This window comes from Cottoperca gobio, chromosome 4 (genome assembly GCF_900634415.1).
Source record: "Cottoperca gobio chromosome 4, fCotGob3.1, whole genome shotgun sequence".
In the NCBI taxonomy this organism is placed as follows: domain Eukaryota; kingdom Metazoa; phylum Chordata; class Actinopteri; order Perciformes; family Bovichtidae; genus Cottoperca; species Cottoperca gobio.
This window is the reverse complement of record NC_041358.1, coordinates 7,809,291-7,836,764: the sequence shown is the minus strand read 5'-3', so window position 1 is coordinate 7,836,764 and position 27,474 is coordinate 7,809,291. Positions and strand designations below refer to the sequence as shown.

The window sequence follows — 27,474 nt, the reverse complement described above, 5'->3', positions numbered from 1 at the left end:
CCAGGATGTTTTGATGGTGGGTCTGCAGTTCAGACATTGACTCTCAAGTCAAAATACAAGTTCATAAGAAATATTTTAACAAGATAACATCGTACTCAAGTAGTTGCTTATATCTGAGAACATGGCGACATTGCTAAGAGAAATATTTTGATACTGCTGACGATCAGACGGGTTGAAAACAAACCCACGTTAGCCAAACCTCGCTGAAGTGCACAACAGAATTCTGACAAAAACTGACTGAAACTGTCATCCGTCACAATTTAGAGACTCACTTCCTGGTTTTGATCTTCTGACTTTTATGTTTCTTCTACTTTGTTGAAGTGTTTGTTCCCAGATATAATTAACACTTGACGATATGATTGTTACTGAAATGACGCACAAACAACATAAGAACCAAGTTGTAATGAACCAGAATGATCTATCGAGCACATTTGTAGTGGAAATAGTTGATTCTGATGGAAAACAGCTGAGGGTGCATTAACACAACATCCATCATCTCTCCGTCACATTGAGAGACTGCACTGCTGTTAATAAAGTCTGTCAGGTGTTTGTGTTTATGAAAACATTTGCATGAGGTCTAATTGAGATGGATTATATGACTGAATGTAAAGTGATGGCAATTGTGTGCGTTTAAAGCACTAACTGACAGTGCCAACAGTGCCATGTAGCGCCCCCCCCATGAAGCATTTGTTTCATTGCCTACACACACACTCACACACACACACAAATGTCTGTCATCAGCAGCTCCAAACCTAGCTATTACCACCCATCAGTCGGAAGTCGCTATTTCGTTGTGTGAGTGTGTGAGAGTGCGTGTGTCAGAGTGCGTGTGTATTCGCCGCCTTTTAAACGTCATTTTTGACCTTTTGAGCATTCTGATGAGCCAAGCTCAGGCTGATGGCTGAGATGTAGATGGAATATTGATTGTGTGTGTGTGAGCGAGCGAGCCGGGGGTTATTGTTAAACATGGAGCTCAGAAGCACTGAGATGATGACAGATTTAACTCTAAATACATCGCAGATGTATAATTGGATGGAAGAGCAAACATGGTTTGTCTCCTCGCTCCTTTTCTCTTCATTTCAATACGCCTTATTATTACCATGACACACAGCATGATTTATTATACAACAAAGTTTATTTTCCATTATTGTGTAATAAACACATAAAAAGAGAAAGATAATAGAAAAAAGGCTCAAATGTGATTTATTAGAGAATCTCAAAGGAACTCATATTTATCACTTTATCTTTCATTATTACTATGCTTTTTATTTATTTTTTACGAGTATTATCCTTAATTAGTCTCTTGGAATACATTGTTTTTTCACTTCCTTTTCTATTACTTATTAATCTTCATCTACACATCTCACACATACATACCTCTACAAACATACACAATGACGCTTACAGGACACACCACCACAAGTTACCGTTGCACTTCTATGAACTTCCCCTCGTAGCTCTGTTAAGGCCCTGTCACACATATCCGTATGACAGAAACGTATGCCGGCACATACGAAATATCAGCAATAGGTTGATATAAATTAAGGGTAAGTTGTGATCGTTCGAAGGACGCAGACGTTACGCCGAACACGCCAGACATACGGCCCTGTCACACAGTTCCGTATGGCAGAAACATGCTGGCGTATATGAAAAGTAGCTCAAAATTTGTCAGAGTCCAACTTTTCCACAGCGGTGTTGTAGCTGACGTATACATAACGAATACATAGCAAATTATTATACGTATGTCAAACATTGATAGCGTATCGCTTACTTATTTAAAACGTATCAGAGCGTCTGGACAACAGGAGCTGGAAAAGTGCCATTTGGTTCACGTCATGCTGATGCTGGAGAACGGCTAACATGTTGAACGCTAGCTGTACTGTAGAAACACGTTATAAGTTACTCCATCGTCAGGCATAATCTTAACATAGGGTAGGAATAGGGTATCCACTCGTTATCAATAAATTGGCTGTAGTGTTCATCGTCAGCCGACGTAGCCTATATCTAACGTTCCTCTAACGTAGTCACGTAGGTATTCACGTACTATATTTACGTAGGTAAATATTCACGTACTGTATTTACGTAGGTAAGTATTTACGTACGTATTCCGTATTCACGTATGTCTAACGTAACGTAACGTCTGCATATCTTATGAAGCACACGTCGGTTACGTCCGATAATTTTGAACATGCTCAAAACATCAGCGTTCAACAACGCACCCCAGCGTAACACAGCGAGCTCTTAACGAATACTACTTATACCTTACCTTATATCAATGTACACCAGCGTGTTGCTGATATTGTTGTGTACGTTATGCATTCGTTGGGCATTCGTCTGATACATTTTGTATAAGTAAGTGATGCGCTATCAATAGGTTAGACATGCGTATCTGTATATGTTCACTTTTCCGATCCGATGAAAAGTTGGACGTATTTGGACTCTGACAAATTTTCGTATGCGCCAGCATACGTTTCTGTCATACGGATATGTGTAACAGGACCTTTAGCTTTACTAACACTTTTATAAATATGAGACAAATTGTTTCAATTACATCAACAGTTTTGCTGTAATTTGTCTTAATAACTGCACGTTGTGTTCCTCTTACTGCATGCTATTTGTTGTGTTTAAAAATGAAGGAAAAGGAAGGAGGATGCCCTTTGAGTCGATTTTCAGTAGCTTTCAAATCTAATGAAACGAGCAACGGGAATTCAATTTGTAGAATTTGTATTACTTACCTAATTTTAAGCAACATTAATCAATTTTTAGGCTCGTTGAACATGCAATATTCACATATGTCGGCCTAACATGTTAGCAAACAATTACCTATTCACACATTGAGCAGACAAGGAGCAATATTAGCAATCATTTGTATTTGAATGTCCTTTTAGCTCTGCTTTCCTCTCCAACAACTCCTGAGACACACATCACGCTGTTTCGCTGCTAGATGTTTTTTTCTAATAATCGCTAACTTTGTCCTTCTGGTGTTTGGTGTGGGGCTCGTTGTGTTGTCAAGGTGATTAACAGAGTTTTAAATGGAAACAGAAGATAGGGGCCACACATCCAAAACAAGGAGCTGAAAGACGCTAAAAGGCTCTGTAGAGCTGCGGAGAGCTGAACAGTTGGGTGATAATTATCTGCCTGTTTGTCACCTTTCACGTTGTGCTTTGACATTTAATCTATTGTTATGTAAAAAAAATATTGTTTACATTTTTTTTTCTCCCTGCTGATCTCTCTCTCTTCCTTTCACTGTCATCTGTTAATCTATCTTTCATTTTCAAAATAAATGATTACAATTAGTATACCCCTCTCTTTTCTCTCTCTGTCGTACAACAACAGTTGAACAAAGCCTGGGGGTTTGTGATAAAAGCACAAATTCAGGAGCGATAGATAACCTGCTGCATGGCTGAACAATGCTCCACCTCCTTTCTATTGTCAGACATTGTATTGGTCAATATTTACTCAGCCTTGTGTCACAATGTATGTAATCTTCAAGGGCAGGAGCTGGAACATTGATGAATTGTATGCAGGACAAAAGAAGCACTAAGCTCTGCTGCTTCCTTTCACATGCATGGTGTATAGAGGATACCGGCTTTAAAATCATGTTAAACAGAATATTAGTTTTTTGAGTAAAGCACGGCGATACAGTCATGTTCGTATTGAAAACAAGGATAAACTGTGGTCTTGGACATCTCAATCATTAAAGCATTATGAGACAATGGCTCCTGGGCATAGATATAACATTAACACACACCTTTTGGATCATCACCTCTGTAAAGTGTACTTTATACTTGCACAAAACTGTCCAGCTCTTTCGCTTTAAAAACAGATGTATTGGACATACTGTATTTAGTATTTTTATGATATTTTTGTTATTATGTTTGTTTCTTGACTGTCTTTACATGTCTTTATCTTTTATTCTCTGTTATTATGTTTATTGTTATGCACCAAAACACCAAGGCAAATTCTTGTAAGCCTACGACTACAAACATATTGACGCCTTGCGTCTCTTTAATGTTGTTACTTTGTGGTCGCTTTGCTTCACTGTGTGGTCATTTAGCATGTTTAGGATGTTGCTTGGCACCACTTTGTGATCGTTTTGGTCTTTGTGGCTGTTTTGTGTCTCTTTGTGGTCATAGTAGCTCAGTCTGTGGGGGACTTGGCTTAGGAACCAGAGGGTTGCTGGTTCAAGTCCAGCACAGACCTACTTCAGAGTGTCTTGTCATGGTAACATCAGCAGTGCCCAGGTGCCCATGAGCAGCTCGAGGGCCGCCTGACCTCCCCCATTACTATAAAAAAAACTCCAACCGCATGTTTATGTTTATGGAGCTTTGTATGTAGTGCATAGTGGATTTATCGGAGCTGGTTTGATGAAAACGGCTGCCTGCTGCTTTTGGAAACACAAGACTAAACCAGACAGGACCAAAACTAGCAGCTAAAAGAGGCTTAAAAGCTCCTAAGAGCTGCAGACTTGTTGATCATTTTCTGGGGGTTCAGAACTACAAGCAACACCTTTCACAATACACGTAGTCATTTGAACCGTTGTTACTATACTATATAAAAATGTCTTCACTGTGGCACCATTTATTATCATTGAAAAGTGACAATGAACAATCAGGTAAATGCGATCAGCACTCAGTCAATGCTTGATATAATTTATTGGCAAGTATTAAATATATTTTCACTCTGCAGGTGCTTATTAAACTTTAACTGGACATAAAAACGTGAAGTCATAAACGTGACTTCATAGTAAAGCTAGACATCTTTCTGAAAAAAGAAACGGAAAGAAAAGAGACTCTTTAGTGATGGAGTGTTAAAAAATGCAAATTAAAAATCGCGTGATCCATCTGGGTTGTTCCTGTTGAAGGACTCTCAGCTGATTCTGCTGTCCAGGTGGCAGTAGAGGTACATGGACACGATCATGGCAGCAATCTGAGGAAACAATATAACACAAATGTTCTGTTGTTGCTTTATATTTACTAAAACCAGGCAAATCTGATGTTAATCATCTGTTATAGAGGTCCAATTAAAAATGTAACGTTTAACCCATAAGAGTTGCAGATTTAGAGCTCTAACCCTAAATGGATGAGCATCCCCATCTTATAGTAAAGACATTACTCCCACTGACCTTACAATTGGAGTAAGTTGATTGGGGATGTTTACACTGCACATACCAAAACAATGTCTTTTAGCCAAAGCGAGCACATTTTACCTCTAAGACTCCTATTCCTGCTGCGATGCCTCCCACGATGTTGGCATGCTCTTTGAGGATCTCCAGGATATGTTTGAAACAGCCCTGAGGAGGAATGTGTGCTTGTAAATATTATCATAAATTATTCGTAAATCGGCATGATGCACACAATGGACAACAAATGAAGGCAGCAGAAATAAGACATTCACTTTGTTGCAATGTATGTAATGTAAATACATGTTTTCAGCGTAAGGAAATTAGACATGGCAACTTATATGCAGTAGCTAATATACCTCATTCTAACTGTCATTTAATGTATTTAATGCTTTTTAGATTAATCAGTTTTGTTAATAAGTGAAAACACCAGTTTTCAGGCTCAAAATCAAATCACTGTGCTTGAATGTTTTATTCTTTCTGACTTGCAGTCCAAAGGTTAACTGGTATTTTTAACCACACCATCGACGGGACTGAAGACAAAGGAAATTATTCCCAACATTATTTTATTGAACAAATTTAACATTGAACTGAACACAAAAGACACCAAATAAACAATGATGACATTTTTTCTTTCGACTAACTCAAAAAACGTGTGCATTACTGCAGTCTTGCAAGCTCGCAATGACGATATAAATAGGATATATTGCGCACCACTTTGGTCCAGTCTGAAACATCTCAACAACTTTTGGATGGATTGCACAAGAAAAACAACATGTGATCGTCCGGCTGTGCGGAGGTGGAGCCAGGGTTTGAACTCCCTCCCTTGTATATGTCTCTTATATTAAATTGTTGTGGTGTGTCCATCTCACCTGCACAGCGCTGAGCTCTGCTTCCACAGGGCTGCAGTCGAGGCTGTTGGTCCAGCAGCAGACGGTCGGCAAGCTGCCTCCGTTCTCCTTTTCAAAGTTAGAGCCCACAAAGTCTGTGTAGTTGTTGAAACCGCAGCATTTCAGCTGAGAGAGGGAGGAAAACAATTAGTGAGAAAGTATGGTAAATAAAGACACTCTTCATTGTGCAGTCTCTCCTTAGACTGTGTTCCGTTGAGAGAGCCTTGCTGCTGTGTGAGTTGAGGTTGTCAGTTCAGCTGTTGCTCTGAATTTTTTAAAGTTTTTATATTCAGAACAGATTACAATTGAGCGTTTTCTTAAAGCGCACAACATATAACCACAAATTCCCAGGTTTGACTCCATCCATCCTCCATCCTTGGAAGCTTTGTTGCATGTCATACCTCTCTCTCTCTCTCTCTTTCTCTAAATTCTTATTAAAAGAAAAGTAAGAAAATATGTTTTCTGTCAAGGTCCGACATTTCTTGAAACCTAGCCATTGGTAAGCCGTCACACCAGTCACAATAAAAGTGTATTTCTCAGTAAGTTAGGTAAGAAAAGAGTTGAAAGCTCCCTGGGTTACCTTGACTGAGGCTATTGTGTGCAGGTGAGCTGAGGTAAAACGTATGGACAAAACCAGACACACCGCATGCACAGTCTACTGCTCTGTTATGGCTTTTGTTTGATTTCCATTCAGAAATTGTAGCGCTGCACTTTAGCCACAGGCAGTTTGTTTATGCTGTTTTATTAGTTCAGCTCAGTGAAGGACACAGCAACACAGTGTTACAGAGAAACATTGAATTAGTCTGTTAAAAGCCTGCATGTGCCTCCATTATGTACGACTGTGCACCCCCAACATTTTCAGTTTTTATTCTGCTCACAATAGCTATAAAATGTAACGCCGGTAACTTGGCAGCTGTACTGTGACCCCAGGTGCCCCAAAATCCCCGGTTCACTCTGTGTTTGGTTTGTTTGTTGTTTAATTATTAATTTTTTTAATATATATATTATTAATTAATTGCAACTTTATTTTTGAATATGCATTACAAAATAACAATATCAACTGTTTCAAAAACTATCTGTAATATCTTAATTATTTCAGTTATTATTGACACGCCTAATTATTAAGCGCTATATTGAGCACAATCCTAAATAAATGTAATTATTTAACATAAAGGTGACAGGATACACATACAGGCAACAGAAATAGAGGTACATTTAACAAAGATTTATATTTTTTATCCGCTGCAATTTGTGGAAAAAGTCTTTCATGCACCACTGATGACTTCCAAAAATACTTTCTGCTTCCAACTGTATCACAACATGTCAATATTGTCATTTTCTGTTTCTATAAATTATGTAAAATGAAATGGAGTGTGATGTAGCAGGTTCCAAGAATCAGAAGGTTGATTTTAAATGGAGAGGAAGTGAATGTGAAATGCCTACAAGGAGGTGGAGGATGAATTTAAAATCCGATGTTGCAGCTTGGTATACATTTATGTGCAGTTTGTAGTTAAGAGCAAAGACATGCAAAACCAGTAAATTCCTCTAAATTCTTAACATGCACATGTTGAAAGCAAACAGTGCAGGACTTCAGAGATACTGTACCTCTGCCATGGTGCTGTTCCAGATCTTAGTGACAACGGGATCAGTGCCGTAGTCTTTCTGTAAAGCAGGGGTCGCCCACGCTCTGAGGATCCCCTCCGCCTGAGGGAGACACACACACACACACACACACACACACACACACACACACACACACACACACACACGTGAGGACTTTCATTGGCATTATGTATTCCCGAGCCTCTCAACTTAAGCTGAACCCAATTCAACATTAGCCCTAAAACCAAGTCATCATCCTCTCTGGAAGTAATAAAGAGAAAGGCAAAATGTTCTCACTTTTCAAAAATGCCATCCGTTGCAAAAAGTGTCTTCACTTTTCTTAAGTGTTCTTTCTGAAATGTCCTACCCAATAATGTCCCAATTTTCCCAAACTATCCTAATTTTTCTTTACTTACTAAAAATGTCACAACTTTCCAAAATTGTCTTTATCTTTCTAAAAATATCCTGACTCCGAACCTTAAAAATGTCATCACTGTCCACAAAAGTCTACACTTACCCACAAATGTTTTTTCTCTCCAAATATATCCAGTTTTTTCCTAAATTTTCCAAAAATACTTAGCATAGCACTGTCAAAGGTTTTTTTTTATGACACTTTTCAACAGCCACTTCACGCCACACTGTCTCTTTTAGCATCTAGTATGTAGATGTGAGGCCTATACATGCAAATAAGCTCCTGTGGACGGATATAAAGCACATCACTGCACTGCAGAGCTTTTACCGTCAAAGTCCAACCGTGTCACACATACGCACACTTAACAATACACACACCATGAGCATGAAAGCCCCTGAAAATAATATACTGCAGCTGATTTCACGGGCGGGAAAGATAATTCTCTGGGAGTCACCTATTCATCAGAAATTAAATAAATCTTCTCCCACACAAAGCACTTGGGAAATAAACAGCTCCGGCCTGGCACCTGGAAAAAAATGAAAATAAATCAAAAAATGACCGAGCCATTATTCTCAATTCCTCTTTTTTACGGTCGTAAACGGGGGAGCATTTACATATATATAGATGCTCCTGATGGCTTCGGTCAGGACACATTTTGTCTGCTATTTGTGTTTATCCAAAGTGCAAAAAAGGCAGGTTATGTTTCAGGCAGGAGATGAGTCTTTTGTTGTGAAAGAATTCCTTCACAGACGCACAGGTTAGCTTTCTTTCCTACCTTCCCCCCTTCTCCCTTCCTCAGTCTGTTTTTTCCATTTTGATTAATAATCCCGTCGCGTACAGTCACACAAAGACCCATTTGATGAGGAGGGAGAGTGTGTGCTCTACTGTATGTGCATGTGGCCACGTGCAACCGTGTGTCTATCAGGTTTATGTGTCTGAAAGTGCATTTTTCCCCCTTGTGTGTGTACAGTGAAGGGGGCAGGCGTACGAGATGCCCGAGGGGATGCTGGAATACATGCCACAATTAAAAGTGCCCCCCAAGAAGCTGTGAGAGCGGCTGAGATCAGAGAGGGTTATTACCAGCCGGCTAATTCATCACTGTCACTCTGCCTCACCACATTCCGTTAAACACACACACTTGCATTCTTACACACTGATATGGGCCCCTGCAAACACACACACACACACACACACACACACACACACACACACACACACACACACACACACACACACACACACACACACACACACACACACACACACGGTGGACTGGCAGGACAAAGCCTATAGTAACACACAGCACAGTGAGGCGGGAGGTGATAACACATCTATCAATACAGTCGAGTGCACCACCTACACACACATGATAAAAGATCTTCAGCTTGTGTTATTGATCTTTTGTTGCTTTACAGTGTGTTGCTGCTTCTGAAATAATTTTCGATATCTTTTACTGCAGTTACTCGTCGGCTGCTAATTGGTTATTGTTCTTAAGTGGAAAAGCAATAAATTAACCTTATTACATTCAGCTGAGCGTTGCTTTGTTATGAGGAAAGGCAATGCTTGGTGGCATCAGCCATTTGCTACATTTCAGTCCACATGTTTGTATGCTTATAGCAGTTTGAAAAAATAATTAAGTATTTTGAATACACCTCGTCACACCTGTTTCTGACAAAGCCGCAGTTTGTCGCCCTCATTTATTGTTATTGAATAAAGTCCCAGAGCTAAGTATTGCTTTAGATGATCTTTAAAGTGGCAGTATTTGCTTGAACTTATTATTATGAATTACATGTTGATTAAAGGCCCTGTCACACATATCCGTATGACAGAAACGTATGCCGGCGCATACGAAATATCGGCAATAGGTTGATATAAATTAAGGGTAAGTTGTGATCGTTCGAAGGATGCAGACGATACGCCGAACACGCTAGACATACGGCCCTGTCACACAGTTCTGTATGGCAGAAACATGCCAGCGTATATGAAAAGTAGCTCAAAATTTGTCAGAGTCCAACTTTTCCACAGCGGTGTTGTAGCTGAGGTATACATAACGAATACATAGCGAATTATTATACGTATGTCAAACATTGATAGCGTATCACTTACCTATTTAAAACGTATCAGAGCTAGCTGTACTGTAGAAACACGTTATAAGTTACTCCGTCGCCAGGCATCATCTTAACATAGGGTAGGAATAGGGTATCCACTCGTTATCAATAAATTGGCTGTAGGATTCACCGTCAGCCGACGTAGCCTATATCTAACGTTCCTCTAACGTAGTCACGTAGGTATTCACGTACTATATTTACGTAGGTAAATATTCACGTACTGTATTTACGTAGGTAAATATTCACGTACTGTATTTACGTAGGTAAATATTCACCTACGTATTCCGTATTCACGTATGTCTAACGTCACGTATATATATAAAATGTGTATATGAAAATTTGCTAAAGATGTGTCAGAGTCCAAATACGTCCAACTTTTCCACAGCGGTGTTTTCGCTGAGGTATACATAACGAATACATAACTAATTATTATACGTATGTCAAACATTGATAGCGTATCACTTACTTATACAAAACGTATCAGAGCGTCTGGCCAACGGAGCTGGAAAAGTGCCATTTGGTTCACGTCATGCTGATGCTGGAGAACAGCTAGAATGTACTCTTGTCGCAGCCTCTCAGCATCCTTCATGCTCTCTGATGCTGGGTTGATGCCGGGTTGATGTATTCAGCAAGACGTGCTGTGAAGAAGTGAGGATGAGCTACTCACAAGGGACCCTATATACTATATTCAAACCCCAATAAGCTCCCCAAAAGCTAGCTGAACGCTAGCTTACCTTATATCTACGTAAACCAGCGCGTTGCCGATATTTTGTATACGCCATATTTTTGTATATCTTATGCATTCGTCTGATACATTTTGTACAAGTAAGTGATACGCTATCAATAGGTTAGACATGTATATCTGTATATCTTCACTTTTCCGATCCGATCCGATGAAAAGTTGGACGTATTTGGACTCTGACAAATGTTCATATACGCCGGCATACGTTTCTGCCATACGGATATGTGTGACAGGGCCTTAATGGCTATAGAAAAACGACACCATATGCATTTAGCTTGGGTCACTATAATCCTCATTTTCACGATGCAACTCTGTCTGCCACTGGATGTAATCTCCCGGGATAATTACAACTCGTTTTACGTTTCAAAAGAAGTGCACCAAACATTCTGCAACCAAAACAGGAAGAGGAAAGCACTTTTGTTTTCCTCGTTAACTATTGGAAGCCATCCGCAGCTACCAAAGAGTATCATTGTAAGTTCTTTGCACTAATATCCCCAGCAGTGGAAATGGCGAACAGTGGAACGCCTGAAGAAGCCAATGAAGTAGCTGTCAGTAACTGAAATAAATCTCGATTTTTGTTGCTGGCAAAATATTGTTTTGTATTTTAGCACTATTATGTACATTGTACATATGTTCCAGTACAATAATATGAAAAGTCATTTTGAACATCTGCAGCGAAGTCTAGTTGTGGTCAGTAAAAGAAACAAAAATCTAAGTGTCTCTTAAAATAAAAAGTAAAAAAAAAAGTTAATAAAACACTAGAAAATAAACACTATGCTAAAAGAGACAACTCCAGAGTTGGTGATGATTCTCTGGGTTTGTCATGATGAGTGACCCCTTTCTCATACACACAGTCATTTCTTCCATTATTAATGTAAAGATATTGATTGTGCAGCTCTAAAGCAAAAGTAATTGGAGTTAATCATCTTACATCACTAACTCGGGCTTAATCTTCCCTCCTACTGACGAGATATTAAAGCAAACAGCTATCAGTATTGGATTACGTTTTGAGAGAACATTCCTTTACTGTACTGAACATGGACATCGGTGTGATTCATTAAAATGGATTTTATATTTCATTCATCCAGAGTGAAGTCCATATCAGCCCCACTAATAAATCTCCACCCTGGTCACTTCCGAATCACTTGGCAGAGAAAGAACAACCATGACCACTGACGGCCTCTCATAATGCCTACTGGAATTGCTTATTTAATCTCAGTTATTCCGACCACCTGAAGGTTATTGGCTCTTTGCTTAGATGAGCTGCGGGGGGCGCGGCGGCCAAAAGGCAGATTTATGTCGCCGATAAGTAGGACAGAATAGATCAACGCTTTATTTATCGTCTCCCTTCATTGTATACGCCTCTGTCTCTTACTTATTGACACAGACGGCTATATATATATGCATATTAGATGTACAATGCCCATATTCATTATTCTGATCCTATTGTGTTTACTGTGTCTTATCAAACGCAGGAGATGGACAGCTGCTCTCACACACTCATATCCGTGATGGAACTGACGATGTTCTTTGTGTTCGTAATAAACAGATGATGCTAAAGCAAACAAGCGGTGTGCTAAATGGATTCTAAACCATATCTGTGATCTGCTTAAGGAAGTCACATTTTTGAGTTATGTCTTTGACAACAGCTCACACCTCTGTCTGTCTGTCTCTCTCTCTCTCTGCACCGGCATGCTGGCTGTCGATTCACTTCTCACCAGATGCTGTTTACATCGCCCGCCAGGGTTAGCTCAGCTTTTGTAAATGACAGGCGAGAGATGGGGCCGATTTATTTTAACAAAGATGCCCCAGCAGCAGCAGCAGCAGCAGCTCCCAAGTTGGCCTCCAAGGACACATGCACACACACAGAAAATCACACACACTCTCTTAGCTTCTTTGTGTGAGAGCAGGCACACTGAGGGTTGGACAGGACCAGAATACATTGGATAGCTGAGAGAGAGAGAGAGAGAGAGAGAGAGAGAGAGAGAGAGAGAGAGAGAGAGAGAGAGAGAGAGAGAGAGAGATAGATAGATTGAATGTTGCCAAACTACAAATACTATTTGTTTCTGAGAGAAGAATCAGCATCATTATATTGAGACCAAACAAAGAGCTGCAGAGTCAGCCACCAGGTTTGTTAAAAAATGCAGTTTGAGTCTCAGTAGCGATCAGACCACTGTTATCACACTATGTATATTAGAAAAGTTTTTGCCAATTAATTTCTCCTGGTAATTAGAAGAGATCTCGATAGATTCTAAAACTTTTTAATAGCTACTACAACAAGTTTTTGCTAATTGTTATTTGCCGCTCCCACAGACTCCCCAGCACAAAACATGTTTACTTTAAAGACTTAATTGCAGGTTTTTTAAAGAAGTCTTCCAAACTAAACAACAAAACATGCATTTTCCATTGCCTCCCAAAACAACTCGTAAGAGCATTTACTAATAAGGTTTCCCTGTCCACAGGACGACATCATTTAGTCTTAGTATCTTCCAAAATGCATACAACTAAGATTATTAGCAGTGTGCTGCTGCTGCTCAAACTGGTTTCCCAACATCACCAGCACATACAAGAGAGATTCCCAGGCCGTCCACTCTCCTGCGTTCGTTCATCGGCTCCTCCCTGCAGATGGATGTTTGTTAGATTACCTCTCCTGCTCCTGGGGACTCAGATACATCCCCTGATTGGATAAAAACTCCACTCTCCATTTTCTTTATAAGGGTCCCAATCTTCACTAACCTCCTTTAACAAAGCTCATTAGAAACCCTTGTAATTATTATACATGGCACTAAATGTAAATGGAGCATGTGTGTGTGTGTGTGTGTGTGTGTGTGTGTGTGTGTGTGTGTGTGTGTGTGTGAGAGAGAGAGGGGCACACATATGTAAATAGGCTGTTTTGCATATAAAATGCTTTAGCTTCAAGATTCCTGAGTAATAAATTGCTCAAAGTTGGAGACGGCGCACATGGCCCCGGGCTATCCTGGAGTCATTAAGTAGCCAAATGTAGTGAGGCGGACATAAAGCCCGTAATTCAATGATGGCTGCGGCTATGATGGAGAATTTACATGGAGATAAAATCCAGAGAGTGGGACGAGGAGGTGAGAGGGTGAAAGAGAAAGACCGAAAGGGACGAGACGAATTAAGAGACAAAGGAAGGGGAGGGAAGAGGAGGAGATAGAGGGGTGAGAGAAGGGAGAGGATATGTGATGAGGCAGTGAATGAAAAGAAAGAGGAAAAGGTGAAGAGGGGTGAGACTCACAAATGAAGAGTAGGCCAGAGCCACGACTCCAGCTGCCACTTCAGCGATGAATATGATGAGGATGATGGAGAAGAACTGCCGGATGAGAAGAAGAGGAGACAAGGAGAAAGTTTTATGTATTTAATTATATCAAAATTTTTCTTTTGTTGAGCAGTTTAACAAAATCAAGTCTAGACCTGCCATGATCTGCATTTATATTTGCCTGAACAGGCACAGGTGTGCTCTGCTTAATGTCATAGGCTGAGAGATTCCCTTTGGTCAACATTTGCTCCGATGAAGATTGGCTTTTCAAGTAAATACTGCAGTGGAACTAAGAGTACGGAGCCTTTCAAAAAGAAAAGAAAAAAACTGAATGACTAATTTGAACATCAGACCCAAAGAAAATAGTTTCTGAGGTTTGAAATCACCATCACATTTGAATATCCAGTGTCCCGTTAAACAGCTATTGCTGTACGTAACAATCACAGACTGTCGATAAAGCTTGTCTGATTACACAGAGGGACAATAAGGAGACACAGAGCCTGGATGATCCGTCCTACTAGCTCATCCATTATTTTTATTCAGTCCATTACAGCCCTTCCTCAAGTGAGCCAGATATGCGCTGCGTCCTGCTCGTCCTGTCAGTTGCAGGATCTGCTGCACCGTCATCATTCAACTCAATGGGAGATGTGGACATGATGGGGGCTCTACGGGGGGAAAAGTGCTGCCTGTGCTCCTCATTAGACTCACTGCAGTGGACTAAGAGGTAGTTAGCCTCGTCCTTAATGAGCATAATAATGTACACTGTTTTGTTCTGGGATTGCTGGTGTTGCGAGTATGAATCAGGCTGTAGGGGCGGATGTGGACATTAGCTGAGCTGTTAATGAACCGGCTGCAAATGCATGGATGGATGAGATACTGAATCTGGAGCAACTGGATGTAAAAGCACCTCATGACACCATTCATGATCATTTATGGTGTTTTACATCACAATGTCATTGGTTGAACTCCTTTTAAGGGCAAAGGAACACAATCAAGCGGCAACCTCCGGGTCTTAAAAGTGAAGCCAATGCAGAACCTAACTTAAACCTGCATTCTTTCTAATATCCAGCAGGGGGCGACTCCACTGGTTGCTAAAAGTAGTCTGATTGCATAGAAGTCTACGAGAAAATAATTGCTCTGCACTGGCTCCCGGTAAAATACAGAATAGAATTCAAAATCCTTCTCCTGACTTACAAATCAATTAATGGTCAGGCTCCAGCATATCTTAAAGATCTCATAGACTGCAGGGTTACTTGTGGTTCCTAGAGTCTCTAAGAGTACAATGGGAGCCAGAGCCTTCAGCTATCAAGCTCCTCTCCAGTGGAACCAGCTTCCAGTTTGTGTTCGCGAGGCAGACACACTCTCCACATTTAAGAGTAGGCTAAAGGCTTTCCTTTTTGATAAAGCTTATAGTTAGGGCTGGCTCAGGTTTGCCCTGGATCAGCCCCTAGTTATGCTGCTATAGGCTTAGACTGCCGGGGGACACCTCCCTGCTCTCTTCCTTCTCTCCTCTCTCCTCCCTCCCTCCCTTCTTCTATCCTCTTCGCCCTCTCTATCTGTATGCATTTATGTAAATGTATGTTACTAACTCACCATCTGGGGTATCATCCCCGGAGTGTCTGTCTCTCATGTGGCAGGTTGCCACTGATAAAGTTTACATCAGGATCATGAATCGTGACAGCGCCTGCTGACCTGGTCCTGCTAGACACCGGGAAGCCTTATTGACATTTTCCTGGATTCATCCATACTTTCTCTTTTTTTTTTCCAACACAACATCATTTCTGTCAAATGTTGTATTTGTACTATGTTGTTTATCCTGTACACACGACATCTATTGCACGTCTGTCCGTCCTGGGAGAGGGATCCCTCCTCAGTTGCTCTCCCTGAGGTTTCTTCCATTTTTTCCCCTTTAATTTTGGGGTTTCTTTTAGGAAGTTTTTCCTTGTGCGATGCGAGGGTCTAAGGACAGAGGGTGTCGTACCTGTACAGTCTGTAAAGCACACTGAGACAAATGTATAATTTGTGATATTGGGCCATACATTTAAATTTGATTTGATTTGATTTGATTTATTACCTCAGTAAACATTTTCCTAACAGCGTTATAGCAGGGTATGCTTTAGGGCCACGACTTTAGTACTTTACTTTAGTATTTTAGGATTGACAGGTCGCTTCCATGGTTTTTCCCAGTTTGGATGTTGTGCGTGTTTTCGTCCTACAACTTTAATCCTTTCAGTGTGTTGTGAGTTCAAATTGTAACATTTTGATCTAAAAATGTCTTAGCTCCACCCTCTCGTCTTCTCATTTTGCCAAACTTGAAGCTTCAAAAACATAATACACAAACCAATGGGTGATGTCACAGTAACGACGTCCACTTCTTGTTTACAGTCTTTGGACTCAAAACTTCTGGCTTCACTACATGGTTGGTTTTCCTATTTAGTTTTACCATCTTGAGTCTGACTGGGAGACACTTTGAGAAATCATCAGTTAGCATATGTCTTATATATACTTTATATTATATTATTTATCATTGTGTCATCATTTACAACAATGTAGTGCGGTTTATTAAATTAATTAATTCATTATGTTAATTATTTAACTAACACAGCTAGCTGACACACTATGGTTGTATGGAGTTTGTCTGTGTGACGGCTCGAACGTACTGCTGTCAAAATGGACTGGTTATAGTTACACGCACTTATATCTACAATATTATAAGTTATTCCTATTGTTTCTCTCCACTTTCCATTCAGGTGAGTTTTGCCAATTTTTTGCCTTAAAACAATTCCAACAGACCTGGACAAAATGTAAGAAACACTTTAAATTCAAAAGTTCACAAGTGACCATGTTTGTTGTGACCTTTGTGCAACCAATGAGACGACAGCTGGGACCTGAAAGCGATCGGAGGAAACAATAATTCTCTTTGTTTCAGAGTTTCCAGAACTATGTCTTACAATCTTACAAACATTGACAGGAAAACTATAGATATATATATATATTTTTTTAGCATCCTGTCAGGTAAACAATAATACATTCCTGCTACCTTAGGCACATTGATGATGTAGTAAACTTTGCCATTCAACTTGCGTCTGCACTAGTGTTGACACTTTCTATACCAGCTCTTTTACACCTACCGTGAGCAGCAGACATTTGCTCTCCTTGCGGGCCCCACAACAGCCCAGGAACCCCAGCAGCACCAGCACGGCACCGATGGCGATGCAGAAAAAGCCCACGTTGACAAACTGCATGCCTTGGATGGAGAATGGTCCCAGCAGCTGAAGGAAGGAGCCCCCATCCACGCTCACCCAGATCCCCATGGCCAGCAATGTCAGGCCGCCCAGCTGCAGAAGAATCCAGGAAACATAATCGACATACATTTTTGCAAAAAAACTATGCAAGCACAAACTTAAAGCTGTTACATTCAAGCCCTTGTCAAACGAGTCCACACAATGATGATTAAGCCTATCACTGCTGGGGAAATCTCACTGTATTTTGCAGAATACCATAGTTACGGTGTCTTTCTCGCGCTGGCGCACGTCTGCCTGCAGGTGAGCTCACCCTGCTCTCTTCAAGACTTCCTGCATTTTTTTACTTTAACCCTTCCTCTGAACGCCAAGTTTCTTTTTTTATCTAAAGCATCCACTCCAGAAATGTTGCTTCCGCCACACCCCAAGCTGCTGCTTATCTATAGCCACTTCCATATGGTATATACTATCACTGCCAGAAAGGGGAGGACAAAATTCCGCACTCCAGCTTTAACAACGGCAAGTAAAATGTCATTCATCTTGGGGGTTTCAACAGCTCTTGAGGGTGTAATAGGTTCTTGGAAATAAGAGGTCATCTTACGTCACTAACCCTCTCTTACTATTACCCCTCAGTGACACCATGATACCTCAATATCGTTCACTCCATTCAGAGAGGATGATACCTTTTGTGAGAAAGAGAGGAGCTGCCCCAGGCCTCCCATTATGTATCAATAGCACCAACTTGGCCTCTTTTTACCTTTCTAAACGAAATGACTGTCCATTTCCATGACTGCCTTTATCTCCCCAATCATGTCACACAGGCACAATAGACGTAAATCACACCATCTTGTGCTGCTAGATAGAGCCAGCCTCGGGGTATAAAGAAGTAGGCTACCGGATTATAGCATGGACCGTCAAGGTGGTGGACATTTACTGTCCTCTGAAGACAAGGATTTTACATTTGTCGGCTCTGCAACTAAATTCAGTAAGTTGGGAACGTAATGACAACAAGGACTAGACTCCACATATGTAATCTCTATGCACAGATTTTGCATTCATATGCAAAATGAACTGTAGGCAACGGGGCAAGATTTTGGTATCGGAAGCGTTCTGGTTACCGTAAGTAGTCCGAGTAGGATTGTCCAATCACGTTTGGTTGTATGAAGGTAAATAGTCTCTGTGGAGAGCAACACAGGCGGAACGCATTGACCGAAAAGCAATCTTGGAACCTATTGGGCCGTTGATCAGTCTTTATTTTGAACCTCAATAAAAACTACAGTTATCCACATCAAACTAATACAACTCCATTACCCCCACACTTTCTCTCTCTTTTTTTTTTACAACAACTATAGAGTCATGCCAGAAAACCATCAGATTTTATAACAGCCAGATGTTTCATCATTGGGGCAACACTTTTAAACGTTTAAAGCCCTCCAGGCAAGGGATGGATTGTAGTTTTTATTCTCAGTATTGATTGAATTTGTGGGAATGTACTGTACATTATCCTAACTTTATCAAGAACACAGGAAGAGATGGGGGGCATTTTAAGTTTGCATTAAAAGCAGATAAAACAAACAAAGTCTTACTTAAATAAATAAAATAAAAAATAGGAATAGTGTTAAACTTTACAGATCATTTAAAGTACTGACGAGCATTCATAGAAATCATTGACTCAAAACATGTGAAACCTGTTTGTAACAAACAAAAAGAGAACTATGCCACATGTTTCACATTACACTAAGGAAATCACCAAATCTCACCACCATTATCTCTCTCTGCCTGCCTCTCCTTCCTCATCTCTCCACCTCTGACCTTGTCTCCCACCCTTTTATCCTCCTCTGCCTCCTCTGTGTATTTCCCCCTATACTCCTCTCACTGAGTGATTTCTCGTCCTCTGCAGAAACCATGTTTGAAACCTGATATTGTCTGTCAGGCTCTATCAGGCTTGTTGTAGTCAGGGGGCCGCCTCTGCTCCCCTTCAGGCCCCGACACTTCACATCTCCTGTCAGACGCTGACGTCTCCCACGTGGGGATCATCTCCCCCTTCTTTTCTCCCTACCTTGGCCTTGCTCTTCCCATCTATTTTTTACTCTTCATCAGCCTTTCCCCACCTCTCACTCTGGGGTTCCCTTTCTCGTGATTTGAACCTGTTCAGTGCCATCATTGCACCGTTGGCTAAATGTGATACGACAAGTACATTCCCCCTCTAACTCCTTGTGTGCCACCATCATCCCTCACCAGGTATAATTATATTTGGCACAATGTCTTCTTCTTTTTGTTAAGATGGCTAATCCCTTTGATGGTGTGCCATATGCAGGTGAATGCCCTGTCAGTTGAACACCCACATGGACTGGAAATAAATCAGGTTTTTTAAAGAGTAAGGGGAAAGAAGAAGCAGTGTCATATCTATTGAGATGGGAAATATAACCTATTAGGGTTAGAGGAGAGGGAATGAATAACAGGCTGCTGAATAGGAGGCCACAGCCTCCAGAGAGGGGGAGGTGAATGGAGAGATAGAAAGATACAGGGGGAGCAGGAAAGAGAACAGGCCCGTCCCACCCCAATTGAAATGGAATTGGTTCTCTTTGAATGAGCTGAAATGAGAAAGACGTCAGTTGAGTTTAAAAACCCATTTTCATGGGTCATATTACCGGGAGCAGACAATCTGATTAAGTTCTGACTCTTGGGCCGAGGATCAGAACACACAGAGCATACATGGAGACACTTCTAATTTCCTATGCATTTCCATCGGTTCCAAGGCAACGGCGGATTTGGAACTAAAATCGCAGGGTTTTTTTTTTTGCAAACTTGTACCACTGTTTCTGTCCAGTCTAATGGGTTAGTTTAGCTATGCTTCAGAATTGAGAACCAGTATACTGTATAATTTCTCAATTCTTGATAATAGTAACGGTGCATGTTTCAAATTAAGACAATTTCCTCAACTTCTTAGCAGCAGTCACATTGTGAGAAGTTGGTCCTAATAAAGGTTGGGGGTTTTTTTCAGCCAGGGGACGTGTCTCACAGTGACTTCTAGGACTATGGCTTTTGATTGAAAACCAAAGATTTCAACACGTTTTCTGTTAACTTTTGTCTGGGACAGCCCAAAATCACACAGCGTAAAGGGATTTTCAACAGGACTCCTTGGAGCTGGAGTCAATGGTCTGACTGCAAACCTGTTGCAGTCAGATATCACCCGTCTGCTTAGTTTTTTCTCCTTTAGTTAATTTTCTCTTTTAATTTATTGCATTATTTTCAGTACAACTTACGTGTTGTGTCCTCTCTTTCCATTCCTGAGCTGACACAGTGAACTCGTGACATACGTCTGGTATTATGGTCAATTCTGTTTCACTGTCAAATAGGTTTGACCACAATGTGGCCAACTGTGGTTGGAGGTTTGGTGTTAGCTGCAGCAGAGATGACTGGTTGGAGGTTAAGTGATAGGTTCAGGTTTTTTTTTGTCTATTTTAATACAATCAGTTTAGTCGATAGACTTGAACACATATGAAGCTTTATGGCTAAGTTAAGGGTTTCTCCCAGTTAGCAGCTTCACGTCACTGCAATTTGTGACGTATTCATAATGACTATGACTTAGGCACAGCGTACTTAGCGAAGAGAAACCATAACATTTTAATGTTCAAAAGTCAAGTTTTGAAGTCTAATGATTCCCAGAAGAATATTGATTCCTATGTAAATCTGGCCCTTCATTTCCTAGAAAGATAAATTCTCTGAATGCAGATCACCACTAAAGATGATAACAGCAAACTTGAAATACAGATGAAGTGTTTAAACGGTCCCATTAAAGCATCGTCTTTATGAGCAGAAGAGAATAATTTCATAAATTCTGCTCTGCTGGCTAACATTTCAAAGAGACATCATAATCAGTGTGCTGCTGTGACTTTAAGAGCTGCAGCACCAGATCCATCAAGCGGCGTAACTCAGGCAGAAATGGTAAATGTGAGGAAAATGATGACTTGTGCTGGGAGCTTCATCTGTGACAGTGGGACTCCAGGTGGGCCCGACTCGGCCGGCAAATTCAGCTTACCTGTGCCAAAGCTTCTCTCCATTTCACAAACCAAATTAGTTATCAACATTAAGCCGAAGATGTAGGTGGCAAAATTAGAGCCTTGGAAGTTAATGGGATGAAAATTGCTACGTTGGGGAGAAAGTGGAGGAGAAAGGAGCATCATTTAGGCCTTCTGGCTCAGTGATCTGAAATGTTTATGTAACGTCTGTTTGCCTTGAGGGACGGCATACAATTATGATTTTCTACGCAGTGTGATGAAAGCTTTTGTTTTGTTTGTAATTCACACATGACTTATCACCCCCCCCCCCCCCCTCACACACACACACACACACACTTCCCTAACCTCCTCCTCATATATGAGCATGCAATCAAAGCGGAACATACTCACAAAGATAAGCAAGTTGAACAAGACCATCATCAATTTGACGAATGTGAAACAGCCCATTTTAATCTGTAATAAAAGGAGAAGATAAATTATTGCATTTCCTCTTTCATCAGCCGAGATCTTCTATCCCTCTCTCTCTCACACACACACACACACACACACACACACACACACACACACACACACACACACACACACACACACACACACACACACACACACACACACACACACACACACACACACACACTGGCCAATCTTCACGTGCATGCTGTGCTATTACATCCAGCTCTCATCCCAGCGAAATTACTGTGAAAAAGATATCGCTGACAATGAGTCTTAATGATAACACACACAGCTGTGAGAAACAGTAAAGATATCTGTTAATGAGAGATCTATAGGAGAGGGAAAGCCATATTAGAAAGGAAAATGTGTTTACATGTGGCAAAGACATTAAGGCACAGAACAATGTATAATACAGTAAAGTAAGTAAGACTAAATGAAAATAATCTTTTTACTTATATTTGATATTTTTATACTTATACTTTCCTCCTTGGTACAGCACACTGAATCTCGTTGTACATGTACGATGACAATAAAGGTATTCATATACAAATCTTACCCTTTAGCGTGCTAGTCTTTCTTTGAATCCAAAGTAGAGTAGATTTAAACCAGTTTAATAGTCCCTGGTTTCAGAATAGATAAAACTGACTTTATAGAAACAACAGATCACTTTAAAACAAATTTGCAGGGAGCTTTCTGTTCCTCCGGCTCAGGTGTTTCTTGGTGAACTACAATGACGACTCTGTCTAAATATATCCGTATAGTGAAAAGAATCTGATTTTAGAAATATGACGAGAGCCTCCTTTCAGGCTTGCTGGTGGAGTGAGTGGAGGCCAGGGTGTGGTCCCTGAGGATACAGGTGACAGCAGGTGGATATTGTTCAGGCACAGGAGTAGCAGCTCTGACCCCTACAGGTACTCAGTGACACAGATTCACAGCACAGGATCACCTTCTTAGGGATTTGAATTGGAAAAGATGGACATGTACAATTTCTCTGTTGTAGGCCTCCTCAAAATGCTCAAAGTTTAAGACGAGAGAGTGATATTGGGAAGTTAAGTAATATGTTGCACGATATTGGTTAGATGTAGTCATAACCACTTGAGTCTGTTAAGTTTGTTGCTCTTACCGTACAATAGTGTCATATTGTACGAAATACGAACAATACGATTCTCTTCACTATAGCTGTTTGCGTTGTTCTCTTTCAAGCCAACTAACGTTTTGTCACACTCGCTTGTACTTTGCTTAGTAAATAAATAATCTTTGTTTTAAAACCACAACCGGTCTCTTATACCAGCCTGGTCTCACCAAATGGCGTATGAATGATCATTTCGCGCATCATTACTTCGCATATTTTTGCTCTTTGTGTGTCATTTTACGCTGCCGCAATATTATACGCTAAGAGCAAGTGCTCCAGAAAAAAATAAAATGTCCCATCGGACCGAAAGCCCATTTGTCAGAAAGCCCGTTATCCGGAAGACAAAGGCCCATTATTCTGATTGGTAAGTTCTTGTTGCCTTTGTTGTTTGGGTTGGTTAGGTAGAGGCATCAGGAGTGAGGTTGGTTAGAGTGACGGTAAGAATATCAGATTAAAAATATCAGGGTAAGCCAAACCGAGCCAGAGTATGGCAAGATATGCTTTTGCTGTCATTCTTCAAAAATAATTAGCCATGTGCATCTGTTTGTTGGAGGGAGAGTGCAAATTTACACAACAGGCTTCATTCTTTTATCCCAAACCATGATTTTTCCCCTAAATGTAGTTATTGTAGTTATGATTACTTAACATAACCATAGGTCGAGTTTTTTTGAATTCACAACATTAACCACGCGTTTAAAACTGCGAGTGTGCATCCGTATGAGGAGTTTGGAATGATAACGGGACGTTAAATGACACACAAAACCCTTGAAATGTGTGACATGACACACAAAATACTATTAAAAGTGACAAATTATATACACATCATCTCATGAGCTCATATTGCCTATACAGGAGTTAGCTTAGCAATCATAAGTATGCACCGCATGCCTGTTCGAAGCTACTACATCCACTGTGTCGTACTTTCCCTGCTGTATGGATGCAGCTCCGTCATGCTCTGTAGTGGATTTGGGTAATTTTACACTCCAACGACTCCAGCCAACCTTACCTGAGAGAGCAATACATTTGCCAGATATATCGGCTAGCTGGCAGCCTTAAAGCCTTTTCTCTTGTTAACTTTTTGCCTGTGCCTCAGACTTTTACTGAGCCATCGAGTGCTCATTTTAAAACAATTTGGCTGTAAAAAAGGCAGCTGTAGACATAGAGCTAACATTTGCATGATCAGCTAGCTTGATTGTGTGAGCTTGGAGTTTGACCGCCATTGTTATGCAACTTGAATATCTATTGTCATGATAAGTTTATAAAGTGATAAGAAATGTAGTCTGAGGATAACACACAAAATCCAAATTATATTTCTATAAATCTAATGTATGCTCATAAAAACAAAAACCGCAGCAACATCATCCACTTTGGACATCTGCCTCTGTTCTGTGGCTCTGTTGCTGCTCTCTGCTGTCGAGTCTATTGTTCATCTTTCAATCCTTTGTTCCTTTAGCCCCTGAACACTGCAGGGGCCTGTACTCACCACCAGAGGGGAGTAGTGAATTGCAAAGAGCCTCCTCTCTTCATTGTTGTCCTGCAGCTTCAACTGGTGATGAGTGTTTCTCTGAGTGGAGGAATGTGCTCTTCTTTGTCCAGGAAGAAGAGAAAGAAAAAATAAATAAAAACTCAAATAAAATGTTGTTCTTTATGTTTATTTGTCATCACCACCTCACAATGTTCAATTCAGTGGTACATTTTAGTCACATTTCAAATCCAATCAGCATTAGATTGTGTAATAAGAGCAATCAAAAGCTGTAACTAGATATTTGATTACAGATGCTGCATGTGCTGACAGTTTTTCTGCATCCTTTCACCATCTATGGGAGAAATGCAACAGCGGGAGCGAACAGTTTCTTCCTTTGTCTCATCACATGTTTCTTCCTCAGATTCTTTTTGAGTCAAAGCCCATTTATACTGAGCTGCAGGCCAGAGAAAAAACTCCTTGAAAAATGGAAGAAGCCCTCCGCCCAATGCCACCTTGTTGGAGAGTTGAGCCCATATGAGCCGAAGTCTTTCTCAGTAATATCACTTTAATGGCCTTATTGTGAGTTATGACAATCTCACCCACACCGTCATTAACCCACCGATCCTTAATCTCAGCGAGAGGACCACCTGTCAGGCTTCGTTATCCATTAAACCATTAATAATCTCTGCCAGCGTCCACGCACACACACATTGTGTGGCCCCGGCGTGTGGAGAAAGAAATTATACCAGACATGTGCTTTTTCACCTCTGATGAAAGCAGTGACGGGCCGCGGAGATCTCGGGTGAGATGGAGAAGGTAAAAAACAAAGGGTCCCTTAATGAGGTCGGTTAGATTGAGGATTATCAGTGACCCTGCAGGGCAGCTGCTATAGTTACGCATCTACTGTTGCTGCCATTACGTGTGTACCTTGTAGATCCCAAGTGAGCATTGATTCATCCGTTAACTTGATTTTAAGGTTGATGTAATATCATCCTGCTTGTGCCCAGCAGCTTTAATGGCCCTACTGCTCATTAATAGCTCTTAGAAACTTGATAGAGTTTCTGTGACTCACGGTGATCAGCCTGGAAATTAAGAATCATTTTAGTTTGTCACACAGCTGCTATAATTAGTTGTTGACACATGAAAATCTCTTATAACTAGCCAAAGGGAAGTTTGATGAATTAAGTATTAATACCCTAAAAGTACACATGATATACCTGCTTCAATTTCATCCTCAAATTAGTGCTTTTGAATTTGTCATTAATTACTATTTTTAAGGCATTTTTTATACCTCTTATTAGAACTGACAGCAGAGAGAAGACAGTAAATGAGGGAAGAGAGATGGGGAATGACATGCAACACAGGTCCCCAGACCGGCTTTAACTTACATCATGACTACTTCGACCCAATACTACTTCTGTCCAGAGAATACTATGCATCAAAGATGCGATACTACGTGACTTAGGCAGTGTGCTCTACAATTAAGTCGTCCTCTTACGTTATGTCATTCCTGTCTCCTTTAAATTACATTTATATTCTACTCAATGGTTTTGACTAATATTGTTTGGAAGAAATGTAATTGTTACATAGATTATGTTCACCGCCATTGTTTTTTCCAGTCCTCAAAGTGCTGTAAAGTTGTGTCACACATAAGGCGTACAAAGGGCAGGACTTTAGTTTTTAAACCAGTTTTCCAACCAAGGGAGAAAATCACACTTAGATTGAACTGCTGACACCTGATATAACATACATGCAACCTGTCATGGGGGTCATATTAAGGGGTCACAGGGTTTTCTTTGGTCCTTCATGATGATCTTCCGCTAACCTTAATCAAGACCTTTGAGTTGCCAAAACAATATTAATCATGCTGTATGAACATCTTACACCCTTGCACAGACTTTAAATACGTTTCCCTATTATGTTGATTAAAAAAAAGAGCAACATTTCTAGGAGACAGGTTTGACCTAATCACTTGTTTCTTGTGGAAATTGAAAGAACATTCAGGAATTTGGGGAACTGATTTGTATTTTGAAAGCGGAAATGACTACTTTGATGGTACGATTCGTCAAAGGTACTTTCTGCTGAAAAAACATGGTTGTTTTTCTTAGTTAGTTCCTGGAATGTTGACATTGTGAAAATTACACCTGACTGCAGTAATGCACTGCTGGTGATGCTGTGTGTGTGTGTGTGTGTGTGTGTGTGTGTGTGTGTGTGTGTGTGTGTGTGTGTGTGTGTGTGTACAGCAGGGTGCTGACAGGTCTGCTGTCAGACATATTTCTGGTAGAGACCGCAGAGTTCATGACCCCGTGAACTATAAACCACCAGTACCAGGCCTCTTGACTTTGGATTACCGTAAATAGCCTCTGGTCATAGAGCATGTGTGTTACAAAAGTCAGATGATGATGATGATGATGATGAGGGTGATGATAGTGATGAATACTTGCACCTATCCTGACCTCTCCTCTCTGCACCCTCCTGAGGCAGGACGAGTCTCTAATCTCCGTGTTGTTGTCCTCGGTTAACAAAGGGGGAAGAAAATCCGAGGTGATGAATCTCCTCCGAACGCATCGCTCTGACATCTAATAATGCCTTTTGTTCAGACAATAACAATCACTGGTCCCAATCTTTATGAACTGCCTAATTATTTCCACATGACATATGATATTGAGAGCCTTCACCTGAAGGAGCACAGCAGTCACTTTATTATTGTTCATCATCCATTATGTCGACATTACAAATTGCTAATTTCTTTCAAGTGAGGGATGAAAATTGGGGGCTGGAGTGGCGCCGATTCAAACCCTGTCGTTACAGAGAGTGGTACCTCTGTGACCTCTATTGTGTCTCCTGTGCTTTAATTTATCTCACACACACACACACACACACACACACACACACACACACACACACACACACACACACACACACACACATAAGCATCGCATATTAATTCACAGCAATCCATTAGGCCATAGGAGGTCCTCGGTCTATAAATCAAAACTAAAGGGCT

General features: G+C 40.7%; 1 protein-coding gene across 1 annotated transcript; it reads right to left on the bottom strand.

Moving 5' to 3' along the window:
• Positions 1-4,745: 4,745 nt before the first annotated feature.
• Positions 4,746-22,490, bottom strand: tspan1 (tetraspanin 1). The gene is made up of 8 exons (XM_029430179.1): positions 22,427-22,490; positions 21,808-21,870; positions 17,285-17,491; positions 14,133-14,207; positions 7,618-7,716; positions 5,995-6,138; positions 5,210-5,293; positions 4,746-4,929 (listed from the first exon to the last, which is right to left on the bottom strand). Exons 2-8 carry the CDS (start codon positions 21,862-21,864, stop codon positions 4,870-4,872), a joined length of 726 nt encoding a protein of 241 aa, XP_029286039.1. The 5' UTR covers positions 21,865-21,870; positions 22,427-22,490; the 3' UTR covers positions 4,746-4,869.
• Positions 22,491-27,474: the final 4,984 nt, after the last annotated feature.